The sequence below is a fragment of the Pelodiscus sinensis genome, chromosome 16 (genome assembly GCF_049634645.1).
Source record: "Pelodiscus sinensis isolate JC-2024 chromosome 16, ASM4963464v1, whole genome shotgun sequence".
Lineage (NCBI taxonomy): Eukaryota > Metazoa > Chordata > Testudines > Trionychidae > Pelodiscus > Pelodiscus sinensis.
In genome coordinates this window covers 33,262,058-33,283,916 of record NC_134726.1, presented here as the reverse complement: position 1 = coordinate 33,283,916, position 21,859 = coordinate 33,262,058, and the positions used below count along the sequence as shown (strand labels likewise).

The window sequence follows — 21,859 nt, the reverse complement described above, 5'->3', positions numbered from 1 at the left end:
GTCTTTTCACTCGTGCTTTTATTGCGGTTTGCATTTGTGCGTGTCCCTCCTCTCAAGATGGCTTCGCAGGTTTTGTGTCCTTCTGGGGTCTCATATTTTAAATTGTTTATATATATTTATACTGTGTTTTAAAAATGTTGGGAGCCGCCTCGAATATTTTAAATAGAGAGGTGGGGTAAAAATATTTTAAACAAACAAATAAATCAATGTTGAGACATCCCTTAGCCCTCATGGATTGAGGGTTACCGGGATGCAAAATAGCACACCCGTTATTTTGAAAAATATTTCAAAATAACAGGCAGCTTGTTAAGACTTGGGGTAGTTATTCTGGGAGGGACTTGAACCCAGGTTTCTTGTGTCCCAACCGCCGGTATCCTGAAATAGCTGTGCAGCATAGATATACCTTAAGAGGCCAGGCCCAACCAGCAGACAGACCTGGGGAGCAGCGGGGAGCAGCAGGGAGTGAGGGGGGGGGGGTCTGGGTTTGAGCCATGTCAATCCTGTATCCCCAGGAAGGAAACAGCCCAACCACGCAGCGGAGGAAATGTCTCCAAGTCAGCAGTGCCCATCTCATTACTCATTGCTGTCTTCTTACGGCTGCCCTAGTTCTCCCTGCTCCATGGAGCCTGGCGTTCTGGTTTCTGCAGGGGCAGTGTGGGGTAGGGATCAGGCCCCACATCATGAGCTCACAGTGAAGAAGTGACCTGAGGTCTGAACAGACCTGTACCCCTCCCGTCCATATAGCCTGGGGACAAAGCATGGGACAGGGGAGGAGAAATGCAGCTCTCCATGCTCTGCTTCATTTGCCTTATTAGCACTTCCCATGAGTCGGGGGGGGGGGGGGTGGCTACTCCATCACCAAGCCCCTCTATCAGGCGAGAAAGAGGCAGCATCCCTGGGAACACTCTTCTGGCCTGTCAGGTGTGCAGGAAACGCACCGAGCATCCCCAGGGACCTGCCTTCAAGAGAGCTACGCGCTTGCCCCAGATCCTGGGAGCTGCCCTTCCCGTCTAGACAAGCCTGCTGCATGGACCTGGGGCTGAAACCCGGCTCTGCTGGCTGCAGGAGGCGGAGACAGAGCTGTGCCTTAAAGCCAGATGCACGGGCATCATTCCAGCCAGAGGGGAAAGGGGAAAGTTAACGGGGGCTGGGGCTGCTCAGCACCTTGGAAAATCAGGCCCCAGGGATCCTAAGCTGGGTTCCCAAAAATGGAGACGCTCTGAAAATGCAGGCGGGGGTGAAGTTCATGCACCAAGTCAGCAAATGCCAGACGTCCTGGGTCCCAGGCCCCTGCTCTGACCTCCACTGTGAGAACATGGCTCACATTTCCCTGCGGCAAAGAAAGGCCACGTGCAATCAAGCCAGAGTTGTACCCCAGAGCCAGAGCCGAGCACCGCTTGGGTCACTCCTGTACTTGCAGGGGTCATCCTGCACAGTGCCGGGCAGAACAACCGGGAGGACAATAAACAGCCGCACTTGGGGTCTGTATACCTGCAGAGCCGCATTACACAGTTATAACAAGATACACAGCGAGGCAGCACGCTGTAGAGGGGCCGGTCCATCTGAGACCACGTAGTGTGATTCTCTACGTAGAACACAACAGCCTCTCTCTCACACGCATGTACCGTGGCGTGTGCAGCCTATTTCTGATGTGGCCATCACCGTGGCTTCATGGCACCACATCCTCGCATAATCCAGGGGCCTGGCATGGAGCATTTCTAGGCGGTCACAGATCTGACGGGGAGACGCCCCCCCCCCCAACATGTTTATTCTGTTTATTCCGCAGTCTGTCGCAGGTGAGTAGTTCCCCGCTGTCCCCATCACTAATCCAGCCCCACACTCCCCAGACTCAGCTGCTCACAGAATCACACAATTTCCTCCCCCCGCCCCCCGTCCCAGGCAGCTTTCAAAGGGACAGGGTCAGGCTCTGCTGGGACTGCTCCAGCGGCTACGGTTGCACCCAACTGGAGGGGGTCCCTAGCTCTCCAGTCGCCCCAGGATCCTGACCTGACAGGGTTGCATTCAATGGAACCAAGCAGGAGAGATTTCAGCCCCCCTCCCCGCCCCCAGCGCCAACAGGGGTGACCTTCTCCCACTGCAGGGGGGGGGGATGTTTGCCCACATGCCCCACCTCAGTTTCCACACAAGGGGGGGGTGCACATCTGGCGGGTGCAGGTTGCACATCTGGACGTCACTATGCACCAAACAAGCAGTGTGTGTGCACAGGCGGGGGAAGGAGGGGGAGGTGGAAGGGAGATACCTTCGAAAGTGCACTCCATCCCGCCGCGGCCAGGACAGGCGCCCACGGGGCCCACGCACCCAGATCAGCCCAGCCCAGCTGGAGGGAGAAGGTGGCAGAGTCTGGGCAGCCAGGCTGTGTTTGGTTATTTCAAACCCAGGTGCCGCCCGCCCGCCCCCTCCCGCCTCCCCGGCTGTCGGGGAAGGAGTGCGGGTGGAATTGTGAATCACAGCTCGCGCATGAGGTGATCCGGCTCCGCCAATCGGCGCCCGCCTGCCCGGCCTTGCTATGCGGCCCTGCCAGCCGCCCCCAGACAGCCCGGCCTCCCCGCACAGCCTCCAAGGGGCACGGGGCAGGGTTACTCCAGGCTGTTCGCCTTCACCCTCGGCGCTGCCAGCCGGGGTTACTCTCGGTCAGGCACGGTTAACCCCTTGGCAGCCAGGCGCTTTTGAAGGACACTGCCCTGCGGTAACTTGCTTCTCGCCGCCCGTCTGACACAGCTGCACCCCCGCCCCCCACGTAGCCCGGGAGGGTCCCAGGCCCCCGGGGATCAGACAGGAAGCGGGCAGAGTGGAGGGCAGGCCCTGACAGCTCAGGACACAGCGGTTTGTCCCCCCTCCCCCAGCCTTTCAAGCAGCCATTAGAGCTGGATGCTGCATCTCCGCACAGGGCAAGGGCCCCAACCAGGCAGCAAGCAGAGACCCCTGTGCCACTCTGGCTAAGGGGGGGGCGTGCCCCGGCACCAAGCAGAGAATCCTGTGCCACTCTGGCTAAGGGGGGGCGTGCCACGGCACCAAGCAGAGACCCCTGTGCCACTCTGGCTAAGGGGGGGCGTGCCCCGGCACCAAGCAGAGATTCTTGTGCCACTCTGGCTAAGGGGGGGCGTGCCCCGGCACCAAGCAGAGATTCTTGTGCCACTCTGGCTAAGGGGGGGGGCGTGCCCCGGCACCAAGCAGAGATTCTTGTGCCACTCTGGCTAAGGGGGGGGCGTGCCCCGGCACCAAGCAGAGATTCTTGTGCCACTCTGGCTAAGGGGGGGCGTGCCCCGGCACCAAGCAGAGATTCTTGTGCCACTCTGGCTAAGGGGGGGGGCGTGCCCCGGCACCAAGCAGAGATTCTTGTGCCACTCTGGCTAAGGGGGGGCGTGCCCCGGCACCAAGCAGAGATTCTTGTGCCACTCTGGCTAAGGGGGGGGCGTGCCCCGGCACCATGCAGAGATTCTTGTGCCACTCTGGCTAAGGGGGGGCGTGCCACGGCACCAAGCAGAGACCCCTGTGCCACTCTGGCTAAGGGGGGGCGTGCCCCGGCACCATGCAGAGAATCCTGTGCCACTCTGGCTAAGGGGGGGCGTGCCACGGCACCAAGCAGAGACCCCTGTGCCACTCTGGCTAACCAGGGAAATTTGTTTCCAACCGAACCTGGGAAACCAAGAATAGCTGCAGCCCAGCAGCCCAGTCTGGGGACTGGTGAAAACACAAAGCAAAATCCTGCTCGGTCTAACCTCCCCCCCCCCCGCCCCCCAGCACCAGCTGGGCTGAATCTGTGTCTGGTCACAACGCGGTGGCGATGAGGGGGGACAGTACAACCTGGAAAACAGGGCCGATGAAGCCAGTTCCTGCATTGCCCCCCTGCCTCTTGGCCCTGCTCACACTGGTGCCAATGTGCCCAGTCCGCTGGGCTGCTGCTGGCACCACTGGCAATGCCACAGCTCCGAGGCAGCAGAGCAGACCACTGGGCCCCACTGGTTTTGTGGCCCAGCCCTCAGCTATCTGGAAGTCAGACTAGTGATCCAGACGGTTCCCTCTGGCCTGGAAAACAAGCCAATGATCTATCCTGGAGCCTTCAGCCTCCCTAGCGGCCTAATGGAGGAATGGGCACCATGCACGTCTTTGTACAGCGCCTAGCGCACTAGGGTGTAGGGATGTGAATGTTTAACTGGGGAGCCTCACCCATAACAGGTGAAGCTCAGAGGTTAAGGTTAACTGGTGGGGGCTGCAGTAGCTCCCCTCTTGCCATGTAGAAGGGCTGCTCCTGGCATCTGGAGCAACCTCTGTCTGTGGAGGGAGGTGGGGCACAGGTAGGGGCTGCTCCAGCAAGGCCGGAGCACATCCCCACCCTCCCCCCAGCTCCTGCCTGCATCCCCTTCAACCGGTTAAGCAATTAAACAGGATCTGCAAAGGCTCTAAATAATAATGTAACTTGTCCCCATCCAGCCCTCCCACTCCGACCATCAGCACCTCCGATGCCACAGCCGCATGGCAGCGACAGACCCGGGCACCACGCCAGCCTCCCTTGCGCCAATAAACCCACTGGAGCGAAACCAAACTTCCCCTGGAACTGGGGCTGCCGGGGGGCTTGGGGCAGCAGAGCCCCCACAGAAGGCAGAGACCTGTGGCTGTCTGTGAGTGCAGGAGACTCTGCAGAGATGGAAGGGGTTTGCTAGCTCAGAGTCCCCGGCCGGAGCCCGCGGAGCCTCTTGCTCGCAGCCTGCGGAGGGGTGGCTGGCCCAGCGCCGGTCCCTGCTGCTCCTTCCCAGCCGCTGAGCAGTATCAGAAGTAGTTCCAACGGGTTCCCAGGCCGCCAGATGTGGCTTTTGCAAGGCAGCAAAGGCTGCTGTTGCCATAGGGACGGCATGGGGTCACGAGTGGGGTGTGGGAGGCATGGCCGGGGAGATGGTGCCTGGGAAGGGAGGGGGCCACGAGACAAGGTGCGTTCCGCCCTACAGAAGAATTGGAGGATCCCTGGATGGGAGCCACGTGCCGGGGCCTGAGTGGGATGGTTTAGCAGACCGGGAGGACACAGCTTCCCCCTTGGGCCCCACTGTCACACCCTGCAAACTCCCCCCTCAGCAAGAAAGCTGCAGCCTTTCAATGTAAGTGGCTTCCCGAGGGTCACACACAGCCCCCCGCGCTAGGGGTAAGGGGGGGGTTTTCTTTGCTGTCAGTGGGCACCCTCCATGCTGCGAGGATACTGAAAGGACAGGAGCGCCTAGACCATCCCAGCCGGGCACGGGGGAGAAACGGCTGGCTCCACAGGAGAGAAGTTCTTTATTGTTGCATTAGTGCAAGGAAAACACGATCCAGAGGGTGCCGGGAGATATGCAGCCAGACTCCTCTGAAGATACCCACAATGCCTCATGTCTCGCCACCTCCTCTGCCCAGGATCCTGCGAAAATGAGCCAACAGCAATCACGCAGCAGGGAGCCCCTGAGCCTGAGCGCTCTGCTGTGTTGAGGGTGAGGAGGAAAGGGCGGGGATGACAAAACAGCCTCCTTCAGACACATTAGCTCTACCCCGCTCTTTCAGCCCCTTCCTCTCCTCCCCCTTTCCCTCTTGCCTTTCGCCCCTCTCCCTTTCAAAGCGCATGCCAGCCATGGAGTGGGAGCGTGTGAAATGGGGCAGTCCAACGTGCTATTCATAACCAGGAATGGCACGCTCCCTAGCATCACCAAAATTCAGCCACCTCTGGAGCCAAACACAGCAGCCACTAACTGCACACAGCCACGCCGGGACAGGGAGTAAAGGACATTGCAACTCATTGAAACAGAAGAGGCGAGGAATTTAACAGACAGAATTCAACTGCTCTACCTGGGATTTGGCCCAAAGCCTGGGACTAAAAGCCTCAAAAGACTTAAGCGACTGACCTCGGCATCAGAACTGAAGCCCCGCCAGGAACGTAGCCACAGTTTGGTCCTGGAGATAACAGCAACAGCTGTGTAGCATTTCCGAAACAGGGTGAGCCCTTTGCCCCGGGACATCTATGTTTGAAGGGCCACTGATCGGAAGTTACCTTCTGAGTTCCCCCGGGCAGCAGGAGGGCATGTTTGCATTTTAGAGACTGTCGTCAGTCTCTTGTCTGACATAGCTGTGGGCATGGCGCCCGCCTTGGTGAAGGCTGGGAGGTCAGCTTAACACAAGGGGAGAGCGAGTCCTGCTCTACCTGTCACGCACAAGGGGAAAAAGCAAAGGCAGCCCCCTGCAAAGCTCACAGGCCAAGCTGCAGTTCACGGTCTCTGCACCAGCTCCCAACAATTCACTGCATCGGAAGAGAGTTACTGCCTGGCCCTTGGCAGTGATTTTCCACAAGTGCCGAGCGTCTGTGTCTCCTACAACTGTCAAAGGGAAGGCTCAGCACCTTTGAAAATCAGGCTTTTGGGGCTTTTCCCTGTGCAGGATTCAGGGAGGCGGGGGTTTTGCAAAGGTGAGCGGGAGTGACTAACCCACAGTCACACAGCGAAACAGCAGCAGAATCGAGAACAGGCTCCTGACCCCAGCTTCACAATGCAACGTTGCCCAATCCGCCTTGCCAAGCTCAGCCTGCTCCTCTTTCTGTCCTGTTCCCAAGCCCTAGCCTTGCCCAGCTGGCAAAAGCCCTTGCCTGCTCCAGCTTGCCCCGCTCACATCAGGGGCTCTCCACACCTGCAGCAAAGCTCCCCCTAACTCCAGTGGGACCGATTTGTGGGTACCCTACCCATCCCATCCACAGCGGGATGGTTCTGCCAGGTGTGCTGCCAGCAGCTTGCACGTGGACTGAAACAACCGAGGCAGGGTGGGGTGTAGCAGAGGGCCTCTCCGCAGGAAGACGGAGCGGGTCATGGGGGGAAGAGATCCTCTGGGGACTTATGCAGGCAAGGTTTTCTGTATCCATGAAGGCTACCTGTCCTGAGCGATATGCCTCATCCCATGTCAGCCTACCAGCTCCTATGCAGCTTTCACTGCATGTCTGAGCAGTGCCCAGCACAATGCGCCCCTGGAATGTACCAACTCAGTGAAGTGAGGGTTGGGATGGGCACACGCAATTCACACGTGAGCTAATACATATGTGCCCCTTGCATACATGACAAGGTCTGAAGGGTGAGGGGGATCGTCTGACACTTGGAATGTTAGAGGTCCCCTCTGGCAAAGTGCCTGAGCCTACTCCACTGAGCAGGGCCCAGGGAGTGACCTAGCTGCAGTGCTCAGCGAACCCCCAACCACCCCTTTCAAAAAGGGTCAGTGCCATGCCCCAGCAGCTGGCACCCCCACTGACTTAGCACCAGGATAAGGATCTGCCCTGATGCAGCAGTTTGCAGGACCAGGCCCAGACTGAGCGACTACCTGCTCGGCCTTTAGCAGAAGGGCACGTGCCAAACCTCTGACAATATGGCAGCAGATGGGGGACCACGATATCTTTTGAGCGGTTCACGAAGGCAGGTTTTATGGTCTCATAGAATGCAATTAACTGGAGGTGGGTATGGACAACAAATGCCAGATCCAAACTCCCTCTGCTCTGGCTCTCAGCTGCACAGTCCACATATTCAATAACATAGCTGCCTTTTGCTAATCTTCTCAAGGATAGGCTGTGTAAAAATCCAGCAGGATTGCATCATGAAGCTGTTCTAGTAACCCTCCAGAAGGCCGATGAGAGGAATTAATATTGCCAGAGCAACCTTAAAACTGCCACATTAGCTTCCCCCACCCCACTACCTTCTTTCCCTCGGTTAATAGTAACCCTTAATGTATTGTTCTTTATTATTGCATCAGAGAATACAAACTACATGCTGGGCAAAGCCACAGGAACAGCCTTAACTCTGAGCAATCTTCTGCTCAAGTGACCAACCACACAGGTTTCAGCTTACATTTACCCATCACTTTTCCATCAGTTTTAATGCTCAGAGGGATCCTTGTGACCATCTACCCTGACCTCCAGCACAACACAGGTGGGTCAACTCCATGCTAAGATTCTTGCACCAAGCCCATTCACTTGTGGTTGAAGAGAACGTGTCTTTTGGAAAGTTTCAGAGGGGAAGCCGTGTTAGTCTGTTTCAGCCAAAACAAAGAGGAGTCCTGTGGCAACTTAAAAGACCCACACATTTATGAGGGCATAAGCTTTCGTGAGCTGCAGCCCCCTTCCCTAATATCTGTGTAAGCCTTTAATGTACCACAGGACCTTGTTTTTTTCTTTTGGAAAGACATCTGTTCTGGATTTAAAGAGAGAAGCCCGCACCCTACTGATGTTGATGGCAAAAGTCCAACAGAGAATTCTGATGTCAAATGACAGACAGCCCATTTCCCTTGGTCAGCTGTTCCAATGGTCAGTTAAACTCTCTGTTAAAAATGTGTCCCTTCTCTTCACTTTGAATCCATCCATTTTCAGCTCCCTGCCATTGATCTCCTCCTGCCTTCAACTGCTCCATGAAAGCACCCTCTTGGCAGGTTATTTTCCAGTTTGTTTGCTTTTAATTTGAGACGGCAGAAAAAGAAATCACCTTCCGCCACTTTTAAACCCAGCTGACAAATCCAATAGGTGTATGCATGCCTTGCTCCACAGTTAGCCATCCTAACAGTCTCCCATGCGCCACTAGCTTTGCCACATGTGAGCCTCAAAAGGCACCCTCTGACTAGCGAGGCAGGCAGCACCTGCTGGATCCGAACTGGACTGGCTTCAGGTCATCCATGAAACCAGAATGTATGTAGCGGAAGTCATGGACAGACGAATGTCAGAAAGGACGGGTTGAGTGCGCAGCAGGATGCAGATGTCACCTCTGTTAAACCAAGCTCACTTAGGGCCTGACCCAAACTCACTTGAATGTCTCCCAGGGACCTGACCAGGGTCTAGAACCGGTCTTCCCACCCTCCTATGGATACTTGGGGGATTTCCTCCTTTCTAAATGGGCCCCTTCATCCCCACTGTCCTTGGGCATCAAAAATGGCACAAAATAAAGTCCAATCCAGGCACAGACCTAGCCAGGAGAGCCGCAGCTCAGGAGGGGAATGTGCCTAGCTAGTCCTTGGCCAGTATGGAAATAAGTAAGATCCCTGCGACAGACTCTGGCGGAGACCCTGGGGCAGCCTGACCCGCTGCAGAGGCTGCTACGGTTTCACCAGGGCCCGCAGGCTGCAAGCAGCACCCCCCTTGCAAGGAGCCGGGTGCAGGGCAAGCAGCATTTCCAAGCCAGGCTCCTCCGCTCTGCCCCAAGCAGCATTTCCAAGCCAGGCTCCTCCGCTCTGCCCCAGGCAGCTCAGGCAAAGGGGCTGGGGAATGAGCAGATGCCCAGGGCCAGGAGGTCTGGCTTGGCCCCTGCTGGGCGCTCCCTGCTGCACTGGGGGCCCTGTTCTCCAGCAGGCCAAGGCCAAGGCCACGCCCCCTCCGCCGCCCGCTCGCGGCTGAACTCTCCCCGGCAAGAGGGAAATGACCGAGAGTAACCCTCCCGCTGACGTCAGGGCCCCGGGGGAGCCAAGGGGCGGGGCTTGGGGCAACAACTCAGCAGCGGGCGTGGAGCCAGAGCCCGGAGCAGCGCCGGGCTGGTCCCTTCTTAGTGGCGCTGGCTTCCCTGCACCCCCTGGCAGGGGCCAAGCAAAATCCTCAGCGAGTAGTGACCCCCCACCTAGGGGCAGTGTGGGGACAGCCCCCCCCCGCGAGAACGGAAACTCCCCCCCCCCCAGCCATGCACCAACCCGGAGAGCACCCCGAGATGCCGCCCGCCTGCAGAGCGCGCCCCTCTCGCACACACGTGGGCAACACGAGCGGCTGCACGGCCCGGAGCTCAGCCACAGCGCCGGAGGATGGGAAGGGGCCGAGCCCCTGACAGATGCAGCACGGAGGGGGGCAGCAAATAACCCCTCCTCCCCCTTGATGTTGAAGGGTAAAGAGCCTTGGAAAAAAGCCCAGCGCCCTTCCCCCCTAAGCCAGGCGGGTTCACAAGTGCCTGGACATCAGGAACATTCACCCCCGCTGCCCGCAGACCCGTGGCCGAGCTGCCATTTAGCAAGGACTTGAGCCGGACCCAGCTGTCCCCTGCCCCGCTTCCCCACGCCTGCTCCCCGTGGGGGCAGCTGCCCGGTGCCCGGCCGCTACCCACCATCGATGTCGCTCAGCAGGGCTGTGTCTATTTCGCTGGATTCCTGCAGAGTCAAGGAAGGGTCCAGGCTGTCCAGGGACGTGTCCTCAAAGGAGAGGCTGGTCATTGTCCGGCCTGCAGGGTCGTGTCCCCCCTGCCGGGGGGGGGGTCACGTTGGAGGCTGCTGCTGGGCTCTAGGGGCTTCCCCCCCTTTTCTTTTTCCTGCTAACAAATCCTTCCCCCGGAGGAGTCCATGGACACGAGCCACTCAGCAGCCCACAGGAGCAACCCAACTTCTGGGCAGCGGCCGCAGCCTGCCGGCAGCCCCCACCTCCATAGCTGGGGAGGGGGAAAAAAAGTTGCTCAATGGAACTGTGCTTCAAACCTGCTGCTACCGGGGAGGGCAGGGAGGGGTGGAGCCCCATCTGCTGGCCCCACCCCCTCTGCCTGATTGACAGCCACAGCCTTGCAGGGCAGGGGGGGCTGAGCCTGGAGGCTGAGTCAGGGGAGCCCGCGGCGCGGAGAGGGGCAGGCGCGGGGGTCCCCTCTCCCCTGCCGCGGATTGGAGCTGCAACGGGCAGGACTTTCCCGGGAGGGGGCGGCCGCGTGTCCCGCCGACGGAGACAAGCGGGGTCTCCCCTTGGCGCGGGGACCCAGCGCTCCCGGGATCTGGTGTCACAGGCGCGCTGGTGCATTTCTTTCCGGGGGGGCTAAAATGACCCCCCCCACACCAGCGCGCCCTGCAGTGAGACACGTTGCGGGTAGCGCACCGCGCCGCCCTAAGACTCCAGCTAATCTGTGACTGCAGCGGAGAGCGGCTCCGAAAGGGGGGAATGCGAGCGCCCCCCCCCACCCTATACCGATGTACCCCTGGAATCCACAGCAAAGAGCCCCCCGGGTTTTAGCTGCGCGCGGACCCTGCCGCCGCAGCCTCCCGCTTCTGTTTGACAGCCAGCCTGGACAACCCACTCCTCGAGGCAGAGTGGGAAGCCGGGCTGATCACTGCGTGAGCCTGGAGCCATGGCTTGGCCTTTTCCCACTCACCCTAGTCTAGGGTGTGTTTGTATCAGGTTTAGCTAGAGCTGCGTGGGGGAGGCAGACCCAGAAGAAAGTAAACCCGCCCCTAGCCAGGCCTGCCTTTTGGGGACTATTTATGTTTGCCATGTGCAGCACTCCAAGAGAGATCGATTGCAGAGTGGCAACCTAACCCTAGATTTTTGCACAGCTCTGCAGCATGATTTGCTACTACAACTCCCCGCTCGCCTACAGCTAGCAGTCTGAACAAGTGGGAGGATAGAAAGAGAGGGGCTACCCCGCTCCAGATGCCTGAGAGAGGAGGATTAGGGAGAGTGCCACCTAGCTGGCCCCAAATCTCAGAGAAATATCTTGTGTTGTCACCGATCCGAGGCTGAATTAATGGAGGGAACAGGCCAGGAAGACAGCACAATTAGTCTCTGCAATGCTCAGCTGAGAGATTCTGCAGATTTCAAAGCTCAGCTACACTGACTAGCAAGAACTGAACTTGTTCTGAAGCAAGAGGTGGTGATGAACAGGGAAAGGGCAACTGCCTTGAAGTCCCCGGGGGTGTGATTTTGGGGTGTGGTTACCATGGTGTAATCATCTAATAAGATTAGGAGTCTGGGGCAAAGCTGCCAAAGTTGAGTTTATATCCACAGATAGCCCACGGACCCTATTTGCAGATGGATCCAGATTCAAATTTAATATCAAGCCCACCCTAGAGCACAGAACAGATTCTTTCACCCAAAACCATGGCAAAGGAAGTTGGAAGCCTCTTTCAGGCAGGGCCATCCTTCCCAAGTATGAAACACACAATCACTCCGTGAACAATATCAAAGAACAGCCTCCTGCCTCTGAAAGAAGTGACTACCTGGCCTCCGTCCATACACCCTCACTCCCTCTTGCTAATGAGCAGCCAGGCTGGGACTCCCCTAGTGATAAACTAATGCTACTAAAGCCTAGAGACAGGAACCTGCAGGCATCTGCCTTCTCCAATCTAGACAGCATCTTTCAGTTCCTTCCATGTTTTAAACACAGGCAATGTATAATGTACTTCTGCCATGAAATGGGTATATAGGTCACTGAAAGTGGCCTACACAGCAGTAGCTTCCAGCAAAGGCTGGCGTCTAAAAGGACACATGATTTGCCAAAGGTCAGTGGCAAAGATGAAGACGGTGTAGACGGAGCTTGGTCCTGCCTTGAGGGTGGGGGGCTGGACTCGATGACCTCTCGAGGTCCCTTCCAGTCCTATTATTCTATGATTCTAAGACAGAACCCAGGAGTTCCAATTCACAGCTGCTCTAGATACCATACTGATTCCTCTCCTTCAGCCCCTTGGGCAAAAGGCACAGTAGTAAGCACCAGGTGATAGCTTTCTCTGGCTCTGATGATCCTGATGATCCAGGGTATGGAGTGGCTACAAGGAGAGGATATGAAGATGAGGGCTGTTCAGCTTAGAAAAGAGACTATGGGTGTGGGTGTGAGAGAGAGAGAGAGGGTATGTCTACACTACCCTCCTAATTCGAAATAGGAGAGTAATGTAGGCATACCGCAATTGCAAATGAAGCCCGGGATTTGAATTTCCCGGGCTTCATTTGCATAAAGCCGGCCGGCGCCATTTTTAAATGCCGGCAGTTCAAACCCCGTGCCGCGCGGCTACACGCGGCACGGAGTAGCTAGTTCGGATTAGGCTTCCTAATCCGAACTAATCATTCCACGAGGAGTACAGGTAGTTCAGATTAGGAAGCCTAATCCGAACTAGCTACTCCGTGCCGCGTGTAGCCGCGCGGCACGGGGTTCGAACTGCCGGCATTTAAAAATGGCGCCGGTAGGCTTTATGCAAATGAAGCCCGGGAAATTCAAATCCCGGGCTTCATTTGCAATTGCGGTATGCCTACATTACCCTCCTATTTCGAATTAGGAGGGTAGTGTAGACATACCCCGAGAGAGAGATGGAGGTCCGTAAAATCATGAACAGCAAGAGGAGTAAATTGTTCTTTCCCATAATACAAAAAACCAAGGGTCACCCAAGGAAATTAACAGGCAGCAGGTTTAATAAAAACAAAAGGAAGTACCTTTTCCACATAATTTACCACCTGTGGAACTCATTGCCACAGGGTGTTAGGAAGGTCAAAACCAGATGACTTTATGGCAAAGGTTCATCAGTGGGTTCTTGCCCAGATGGTCAGCAATGCAGCCCCTAAACCTGACTACTAAACACCAGAGAGAAAGAGGGTGGATTACTCCAACTGCCCTTTTTTGCACATTCTGCCTGAAGCTCTAGCATGGTCCACCGCTGGAGACAGGACACTGGGCAAGATGGATGGTTAGGCTGACCTAGTAGGGCTGGGCTTATGTTCTTTTGGAGAATCAATACATTTGACAAAGTCGATCATTGCCCACGAAAACTTATGCCCAACTAAATGTTGTTAGTTTTTAAGGTGCCACAGGACTCCTTGTTATCCCTGAAGTGTACCCCAGGGACAGCAAGAGCATTTCAGACTAATCTCTGATTGAACACAGCCTAGGCGAAAGATTTGGCTGTGTGAATAAGATCAGGAGTTATTGCAAAATCTACAGTAGCCTTCCAGCACGAGGCATTACAATCAAACGTGTCTATTTTCCCTGCCCCTCAGGCAGCTCCCTGCTCTGCATAAGCAAACTTTTGCTGGGGGTTAGCCCTTTCTAATGCAGCTGCGGCCCCTTGCAGTATCTTTTAGGCCCACACAAGCTACTTGAGTAGCCAGTGTAGAATGAGACCAAGTAGCATGGCGATGCAGGGGTTAAAAGAGGACCCGCCTCCATGCATTTCAGGCGACCAATGGGTTCCCGCCGGGGTGGGGCTCCCCCGGCCTAAGTTCGGTTGAGCAGTGGGGAAACCCCGCCTGTAGAACCAGCGGTAGCAGCCAATGGGCAAGCCTGGCCGGAGTGGAGTGATTTTGCGTCACTGCTGCGATTACATCATGTGAATCCTCCAGGGGAGGAAGCAGCTGGTGCACGTGGTTGGAGTCACCAAACTCTCCCCAGGCTGGCTGGGAGGGAGGGGGCAGTGGGAAGGGTAAACAAACCAGGCCAGGGCCCAGCTGGGCAGGCCTGGACTTGCTCTGGCAGGGCTTGGGAAGCCAGTTTGAGGCTCTGCCAGGACTAACCACTACTCCTGGAAAAACTAATAGCACCTTAAAGACTAACAAAACATGTAGATGAGCTTTCCTGAGTGTAACCCACTTCTTCAGATGACTGGAGTATTAGAAGTCCAGATCCAAGAATAAAGAAGGGGGAGGGAAAAAATAGAGACAGTGAGTAGATGGTTCAAGTAATTAGAACAGGCTGATAAGAACAATTAGCACCTCCATTGTTTGTTAGGTACATTAAGTCACAAGATGTGGAAAGTAGTGTGTGAGCCAGCTGATGTCCTTGTTCATACTATTTGCATAAGAATTAAACTTGTAAATGAAGTTAAGTTCCAATCTTTCTCTGGGAATTTGGCTTGTGGAATTGGGTGACTTGGAGACCCATTAACGAGTGTCCAGGTAGATTAAAGTGTTCTCCAACAGGTTTTTGTGTAGTGCCTTTTCAGCTATCGGATTTGTGTCCATTAATTCTTTCCTGTAGAGACTGTCCAGTTTGGCCAATATACGTGGCAGTGGGGCATTGTTGGCATAGATCAGTGTTTCTTAACCAGTGGTACAAGTACCCTTAGGGGTACTCAAGAGAAGTTGGGGAGGGGATATCAACACCTGAAATTGGAAGAAAACTGAATTTGTTTTAAGTTTTACAATGTTTTATTATTTTTGTACTTTTTACACCCAAAAATTTCACCACTCACCTGGCTATGATTAAGTTGTTTAAACAAATGTGTTGCAATAATAGAAAAAAATTGTGAGTATCTGAAAACTGTAGGTAGTGAGGCTATTCAATATTATTTATTTATTTTTTTAAAAAAGGGGTACTTTATTAAAAAGGTTGAGAAACACTGGCATAGATCATATTAGTGGCTGTGCAGTTAAATGAGCCTGGCCAAGCCGGGGGGGAGAAGATGAGGCAGCCAACACCAGGGACAGATGTGAGTTGCCCAGCTTCATTCACAGCCAGGAGGCACTCAGATGAGGATAAGAGTGCTGCCAGACACCACGTAGAATAGAAAGTCGAGGTAGCAACTGAAGCATTGCCTCCCACAGCTCTCTTGATGCACTTCCACTGATTCCCTGCACTGCTGCTTTCCAGCCTGGACTGCTGCACCAGCCTCCCTTCTAATGCTCCTGAGTCCTGCCTGTCAGCAGTACCCCAATGCTACGGTCCTGCCCCTCTGCCTGGCCTGCAGCACACTCTGCTCTTCCAGTTCCAAGTAATGTTCCTCCTAATCTTTTCCATCCACCTGCAGAATAATTTTGATGTGCACTGACACATACACGATATGCACTACCTGTAAAAACAAAAAAAGCTGTGGGTGTTCTGCTAATCAGCTGGGCAGCATTTGAATCTCTCCTGAGGTACTGCATGAGCACATGGCTTACGCTAGGTAATATTCCCTCTAATTTTTTTCCATCAGTGTGGAATAAATTTTACATGCACTAGGGATAGATTTGGGCCCCATGCAACTATGCTGCAATTGCATTAACCCAACTTGAATTACATTAACTTAGGGAGAAAGGCTGAGGGTGCCTCTGTTTCAGTGGTTCTCAAACTTTTTGTCCCGTGATCCATCTGACTCAATGTAAACCTTTCCGGAGACCACCAGTTGCTAATGGAAACTCACCGTTAATTCCATAATTACGCCCAAGCCATTTTGCTAGTGCTGCAGCTAGGGAGACTGGTTTAATTTAAATTATTAAACAGATTGTTTTAACTTTCTCCTGTTTAAAATGAAGTTTGATAAACTTAAGTAAAATATTAATTTATGTCCAACAAAAGGTTTCAATGTTTTCTTTATGACAGAGGTAGGGAGCCTTTTTGGAGAGGAGGGCCACAGACCCACAGAAAGTTGGGGACCACATAAGTGAGCAGCAAAAAAACTCCAAAACCCCCAACTGAGACACCTCACTCCTCTGGTGCTCCAGCCCCACAGGGCAAGGAGAGGAGACAGGGAGGATTGAGATTCAGGGCTTCCCATAGGCCATATTTACTTTTTTGGGGTTCCAGAGTTAGTGGATTTTATGGACCCCCTTAGGCTCTGGGGTGGGGAAAAAAATGAGGGGTTTAGTGTGTGGGAAAGGGCTGCCAGTGAGTGGGATAGGAATGAGGTGCAGGATCTAGGTGGGAGATGGGGTGCAGAAGGGGGAGAGGTTGCGCGGTCTGGGTGAAAGGTAGGGTGTAGAAGCAGGCTGGGGGTAGGGTTTCTGGCCAGGAGGGAGTGTGCAGAAGGATGCTTGGGGCAGGGTGTCTGGCTCGGAGGGAAGGTGCAGGAGCAAGGGAGGATGTTGGAGTAAGCTGGGGGTATGGGGTCTTGGCAGGGGGAAGGAAGTGAGGGAGGAGGATTGGGGTGCGAGGGTCTTGGCATGAGGGAGGGATGCTTACCTGGCTTTGTGCTTCCTTGCAGCGGGGAAAGCCTCTGCACAGGGTGCTGCCACTCCCCCAGCAGGTGGGAAGGGAGCTCAGCCACATGCAGCAGGGATGCTGGCACAGCCACGAGGCTGCCGTACTAGCTCCCCACTTGGAGGGCATGGGGGGGGGGAAGAAACCCCGATTTTCTCTGCCAGACCAGGCTTGCTGCCATTCCCTCAGTGGGGTGAGAAGGGGAGTGAGCTCAACTCCCCACCCCATGCAGTGGGGATCAGCACCAGCTCCCTGCTCGGAGGACACATGGGGGGAGGAAATGAAGAAACCCCGACCTTCCCTGCCAGAGCACGCTCGTTGCCAGCGGGAGGGGAAGGGAGGGGAGAGAGCAGTAGCACACTGAGCACACCTGCTGAGCCTGAGCACATCCTGCCTCACAGTGCCCAGCTGGGCTTTGTGCAGCTCCTGCCTGGGCTGAGACAGCAGCTCCAAGGGGAGGAGATCTAGGAGCAGCGCGGTTGGGTTTTGCCTTGTTCCCCACTCCTCCCGGCAGCGGCAGCCACTGTAAAAGAACAAGTGGCCTGGAGGAGGCAGGAGCGTGGTCAAACTGGAGGCCCTGCGAGGCAGTGGCGGTGCTGCGGGGGGAGGAAGGGAGCTGCGTGACAGTGCGTGGCGCAGTGGCTGGAAACCGGCCCGGCTGCCCACCTGCAAAGCTCCAATGGAGCTTATGTGCTCCAATGGGGGAGGAAGCTGCTGTGCCAGGCAAGGAGCAGTGGCACAGAGCCATTTCTTGGTCGCTTCTTCCCTGCAAGCCAGTGTCCCCATCGCATAGTGAAATGTTCAGTGGGGCTTTCCAGGACATTTCACTACTTGATGGGGGCACTGGTACAGAGTATTGAAATCCGGGACGTATGGTCAGCATACCTATAGTGCAAGCCTAAACTCCTTAGAGCGGGGACTTTGGGTTGTGGCTTGTAAGGGCAAGCCGCTAGCTGCTTTGTTTACAGGTAAAGGCGATTGCAGCTCCTGGTGGCTGCGGATTGCTGTTCCCAGCTAACGGGAGCTGCAGGAAGCAGTGCAAACTGGGACACCGCTTCCCTCCGCTCCCATTGGCCAGGAATGGCAATCCGCAGCCAAAAGGAGCTGTGATCACTTGTACCTGCGGGGGTGCAGGTAAGCAGCCAGCTAGCAGCTTGTCCTTACAAACTGTGACTCAGGGTTGGCAAAGCTCCCTCTAAGGCATGGCTTTTCAAATGCACCTTCAGCGGCTACCGAATCAATTGGGTGCCTTTTCTTCTACAGGAGAACATACACAATCAAAATATATACAGCCAATTGATTCGGTAGCCCAGAGTACTCCCAGCTCAATTTCATTATGCATCTCACTGTGAGCCTCTCCTGAGCAGTGACTGCCAAGCATGTTTGACTTGGATGCGATAACAGCACTCCTAACACATCGGTAATATGCATAGGGATTCAAACCCAGGTCTTCAGAACGAAGGCATATCGCACGCCTGTACTGCCGATCGGGCTATAGTCTCCACAGGCATAGCTTCCTGCTGATGTTTGGTTTGCATTCTATAACATGCAACTGCAAATGCAGCATCTGTGGTTTGGGGAATTTACCATTTAGTGCCTTTCATGCAGTTTTCTGCTCTGTCGGGCCAATGGTAGCTATACACCTTTGTTCTGAATAGAACTGGAAACTGCACCTCCTGCCAGACCATTTGACACACAAAGAATCAGGCACATGATCTGACTATCAGTAAACAAACCAGTGCAATGTTTGAAAAGGCGATAGGAGCAGCAGCGTATTGACTGTGTGTGGTGCATCATTTCTAAACACCTTTGTGACAGCAGAATGGATGAATCTGAAACAGCCGTTGGAATTTCAGTTCTGTAGGAACATAAGAACATACGAACGGCCGTACTGGGTCAGACCAAAGGTCCATCTAGCCCAGTATCCTGTCTGCCGACAGTGGCCAGCACCAGGTGCCCCAGAGAGGGTGGAACGAAGACAGTGATCAAGCGATTTGTCTCCTGCCATCTCTCTCCAGCCTCTGACAAGCAGAGGCCAAGGACACCATTTTATCCCCTGGTTAATAGCCTTTTATGGACCTCACCTCCATGAATTTATCCAGCTTCTCTTTAAACTCTATTATAGTCCTAGCCTCCTCTGGCAAGGAGTTCCACAGGTTGACTACACGCTGTGTGAAGAAGAACTTTCTTTTATTAGTTTTAAACCTGCTACCCATTAATTTCATTTGGTGTCCTCTAGTTCTTCTATTATGGGAACTAATAAATAACTTTTCTTTATTGGCCCTCTCCACACCACTCATGATTTTATAGACCTCTATCATATCCCCCCTCAGTCTCCTCTTTTCTAAACTGAAAAGTCCCAGTCGCTTTAACCTCTCCTCATATGGGACCCGTTCCAAACCCCTAATCATTTTAGTTGCCCTTTTCTGAACCCTTTCCAAGGCCAAAATATCTTTGAGGTGAGGAGACCACATCTGTACACAGTATTCAAGATGTGGGTGTACCATAGTTTTATACAGGGGCAGTAAGATATTCTGGGTCTTATTTTCTATCCCTTTCTTAATAATTCCTAGCATCCTATTTGCCTTTTTGACCGCCGCTGCACTCTGTGTGGAAGTTTTCAGAGAACTGTCCACGATAACTCCAAGATCTCTTTCCTGATTTGTCGTAGCCAAATTAGCCCCCCATCATACTGTACGTATACAGGCAGTCCCCAGGTTACATGGATCCGACTTACATCGGATCCCTACTTACAAATGGGGTGAGGCAACCCCGCACTAGCTGCTTCCCCCCAGCAGACCAGGGAGACGAGAAGCTAGCGCCCCCCCCCCCCCCAGCAGACCAGGGAGACGCGGAGCGGCTTTTCTCAGCAGACACCTCAGCTTGAGAATAAAGGACTGAGGGAAGTGAGGTGTGGGAGAATAAAACTGAGCTCTGGAGAAATGTTTGGCTAGAGTTTCCCCTACAATATGTACCAGTTCCGACTTACATACAAATTCAACTTAAGAACAAACCTACAGTCCCTATCCTGTACGTAACCCGGGGACTGCCTGTAGTTGGATAAACTTACTGTCAAAGGCATCAATTATTAGCAGCACCCACCAACATCCCTCTAAAATTTTTTCATGTGTGGAATACGTTTTGTTCTGTGCACCAAGGCATGTGTGGACGTGCACCAGTAGAAACACACAGTGCCAGCTAATCAACTGAGCAGCATTTGAATCTCTCCTGGATGGCTGCCAAAGTGCTCAGCTTACAGGCAACACTGCCATCCACCAACTCGTGATCTAACTAGCAGGGAATGTGGAAGGGAAAAAAAGGCAACCCTTACCTTCCCTATGGCACCATTTGGGATGTCTCAAAGTGAGAGTGTTTCACTTGAATTCAGCTGCTTTGAAAGCCAGCCTGCAGATACCAAGGGAAATGCTGAATTCTCACAACAGTTCAAGCTAGCAAACCCCATACTTAAACAAAAACAAACATCTTTCAAACTACTTACGGTTGTTTTTACTTTCCATTTAGGAACTAGACAGCACCATTTCTTCAGCTGCCTGTTTGCATTTAGAACATTTTTTTCATGACATTTCTAGTGCTATATTAACAAAGTAATTACTCTTCCATTTACCACGCATGAGTCTGCTGTCAGCTGCCCTAGAAGAAGTAGACAAGTGGACATAGCTCTAGGAGACAGTGTTTTCAGCAGTTTACTGAAGCTGCACAGCCAGCAGGGGAAGTGCACAGAACAGGTGATTGCTAGCATTTGCACTGAAAGGGCTGAGGTGCCAAGGTAAAGAAGGGATATACCTAGAATTCACGGCACACAAAAGGAATCAGATAGACAGGGGCTTAATAATGCCCTCTTGCTAGTAAATCACCAGATCAAACTGATAATGAGTTACCATCTGAAGGCCATTTTATGGTCCCTATGAAATGAGTGTGTGGTTTGGTACTAAATGGCCAGGTGTCACCAACACAATCTCCACCATTGACACCAATTTGCAGTCTGAAGATTTAAATCTCCATTTTATTCAGGGTTCCTATAGGCCAGGGTTGGGAAGATGCATTACTGTTGCCTGTATTATACCAGTTCTCTGGACAGAGACTTGTGGTTTCCAGGTTCAGTCCAAACCACCTCCCTCCACACACACTAAATTCACCTAAACACGAATGCTGAGAACATTAGCAAGTTAGAGAAATGGTCAGAGGTAAACAGGATGAGGTTTAATAAAGAGAAATGCAAAGTGCTCCACTTAGGAAGGAACAATCAGTTCCATACATACAAGATGGGAAGCGACTGTCTAGGAAGGAGCATGGCGGAAAGGGATCTAGGGGTCATAGTGGACCACAAGTTGAATAGGAGTCAACAGTGTGATGCTGTTGCAAAAAAAGCAAATATGATTCTAGGTTGTATCAACAGGTGTGTTGTAAGCAAAACTCGTGAAGTCATTCTGCCGCTCTACTCTGCACTAGTTAGGCCTCAGCTGGAAAACTGTGTCCAGTTCTGGGCGCCACATTTCAAGAAAGATGTGGAGAAATTTGAAAGGGTACAGAGAAGAGCGACAAGAATGATTAAAGGTCTAGAGAACATGACCTATGAAGCCAGGCTTCATGAACTGGGCTTGTTTAGTTTGGAAAAAAGAAGATTAAGGGGGGACATGATAGTGGTTTTCAAATATCTAAAAGGGTGTCACAAGGAGGAAGGAGAAAATTTGTTCCTCTTGGTTTCTGAGGACAGGACAAGGAGTAATGGGCTTAAAGTGCAGCGGGGAGGTTTAGACTGGACATTAGGAAAAAAATTCCTAACTGTCAGGGTGGTCAAATATTGGAATAAATTGCCAAGGGAGGTGGTGGAATCTCCCTCTCTGGAGATATTTAAGAACAGGTTAGATAGACATCTGTCAGGGATGGTGTAGACAGAGCTTGGTCCTGCCTTGAGGGCCGGGGGCTGGACTCTATGACCTCTCGAGGTCCCTTCCAGTCCTATAATTCTATGATTCTATCTCCTACCAGCAAACAATTTTAAAACTGGGCCAAGTCTGAAACTTCATGCATTTAAACGAAAGAGACCTGAAAGATGGCTTTGTATCACAAGCATCACATAAAAACAACACTGGGAATATGTTGAGTCTTTGTGGGCTGATGAACAATTCAAGGCGGGACAAAAATAAACAGGCGGTCTGGTTAGGAAGAGCAGGAGGAAAGGAAAGCAAGACAACAGGTGTACTGAAGACACAGATTCATAGCCATCACTG

At 53.5% G+C, this 21,859-nt stretch overlaps 1 protein-coding gene across 2 annotated transcripts in view; it reads right to left on the bottom strand.

The window, feature by feature from the left end:
• The window catches only part of SREBF1 (sterol regulatory element binding transcription factor 1), a 30,199-nt gene extending 19,734 nt beyond the window's left edge, over positions 1–10,465 (bottom strand). Inside the window, exon 1 of one of the 2 annotated variants that reach the window (XM_075899746.1) lies at positions 10,080–10,465. In XM_075899746.1, coding sequence (XP_075755861.1) covers positions 10,080–10,185 — 106 coding nt within the window. In that variant the 5' untranslated portion in view covers positions 10,186–10,465. Of the gene's footprint in view, positions 1–2,260; positions 2,414–10,079 lie in introns of those variants that run through there. The other variant, XM_075899747.1, reaches the window with a different exon arrangement.
• Positions 10,466–21,859: the final 11,394 nt, after the last annotated feature.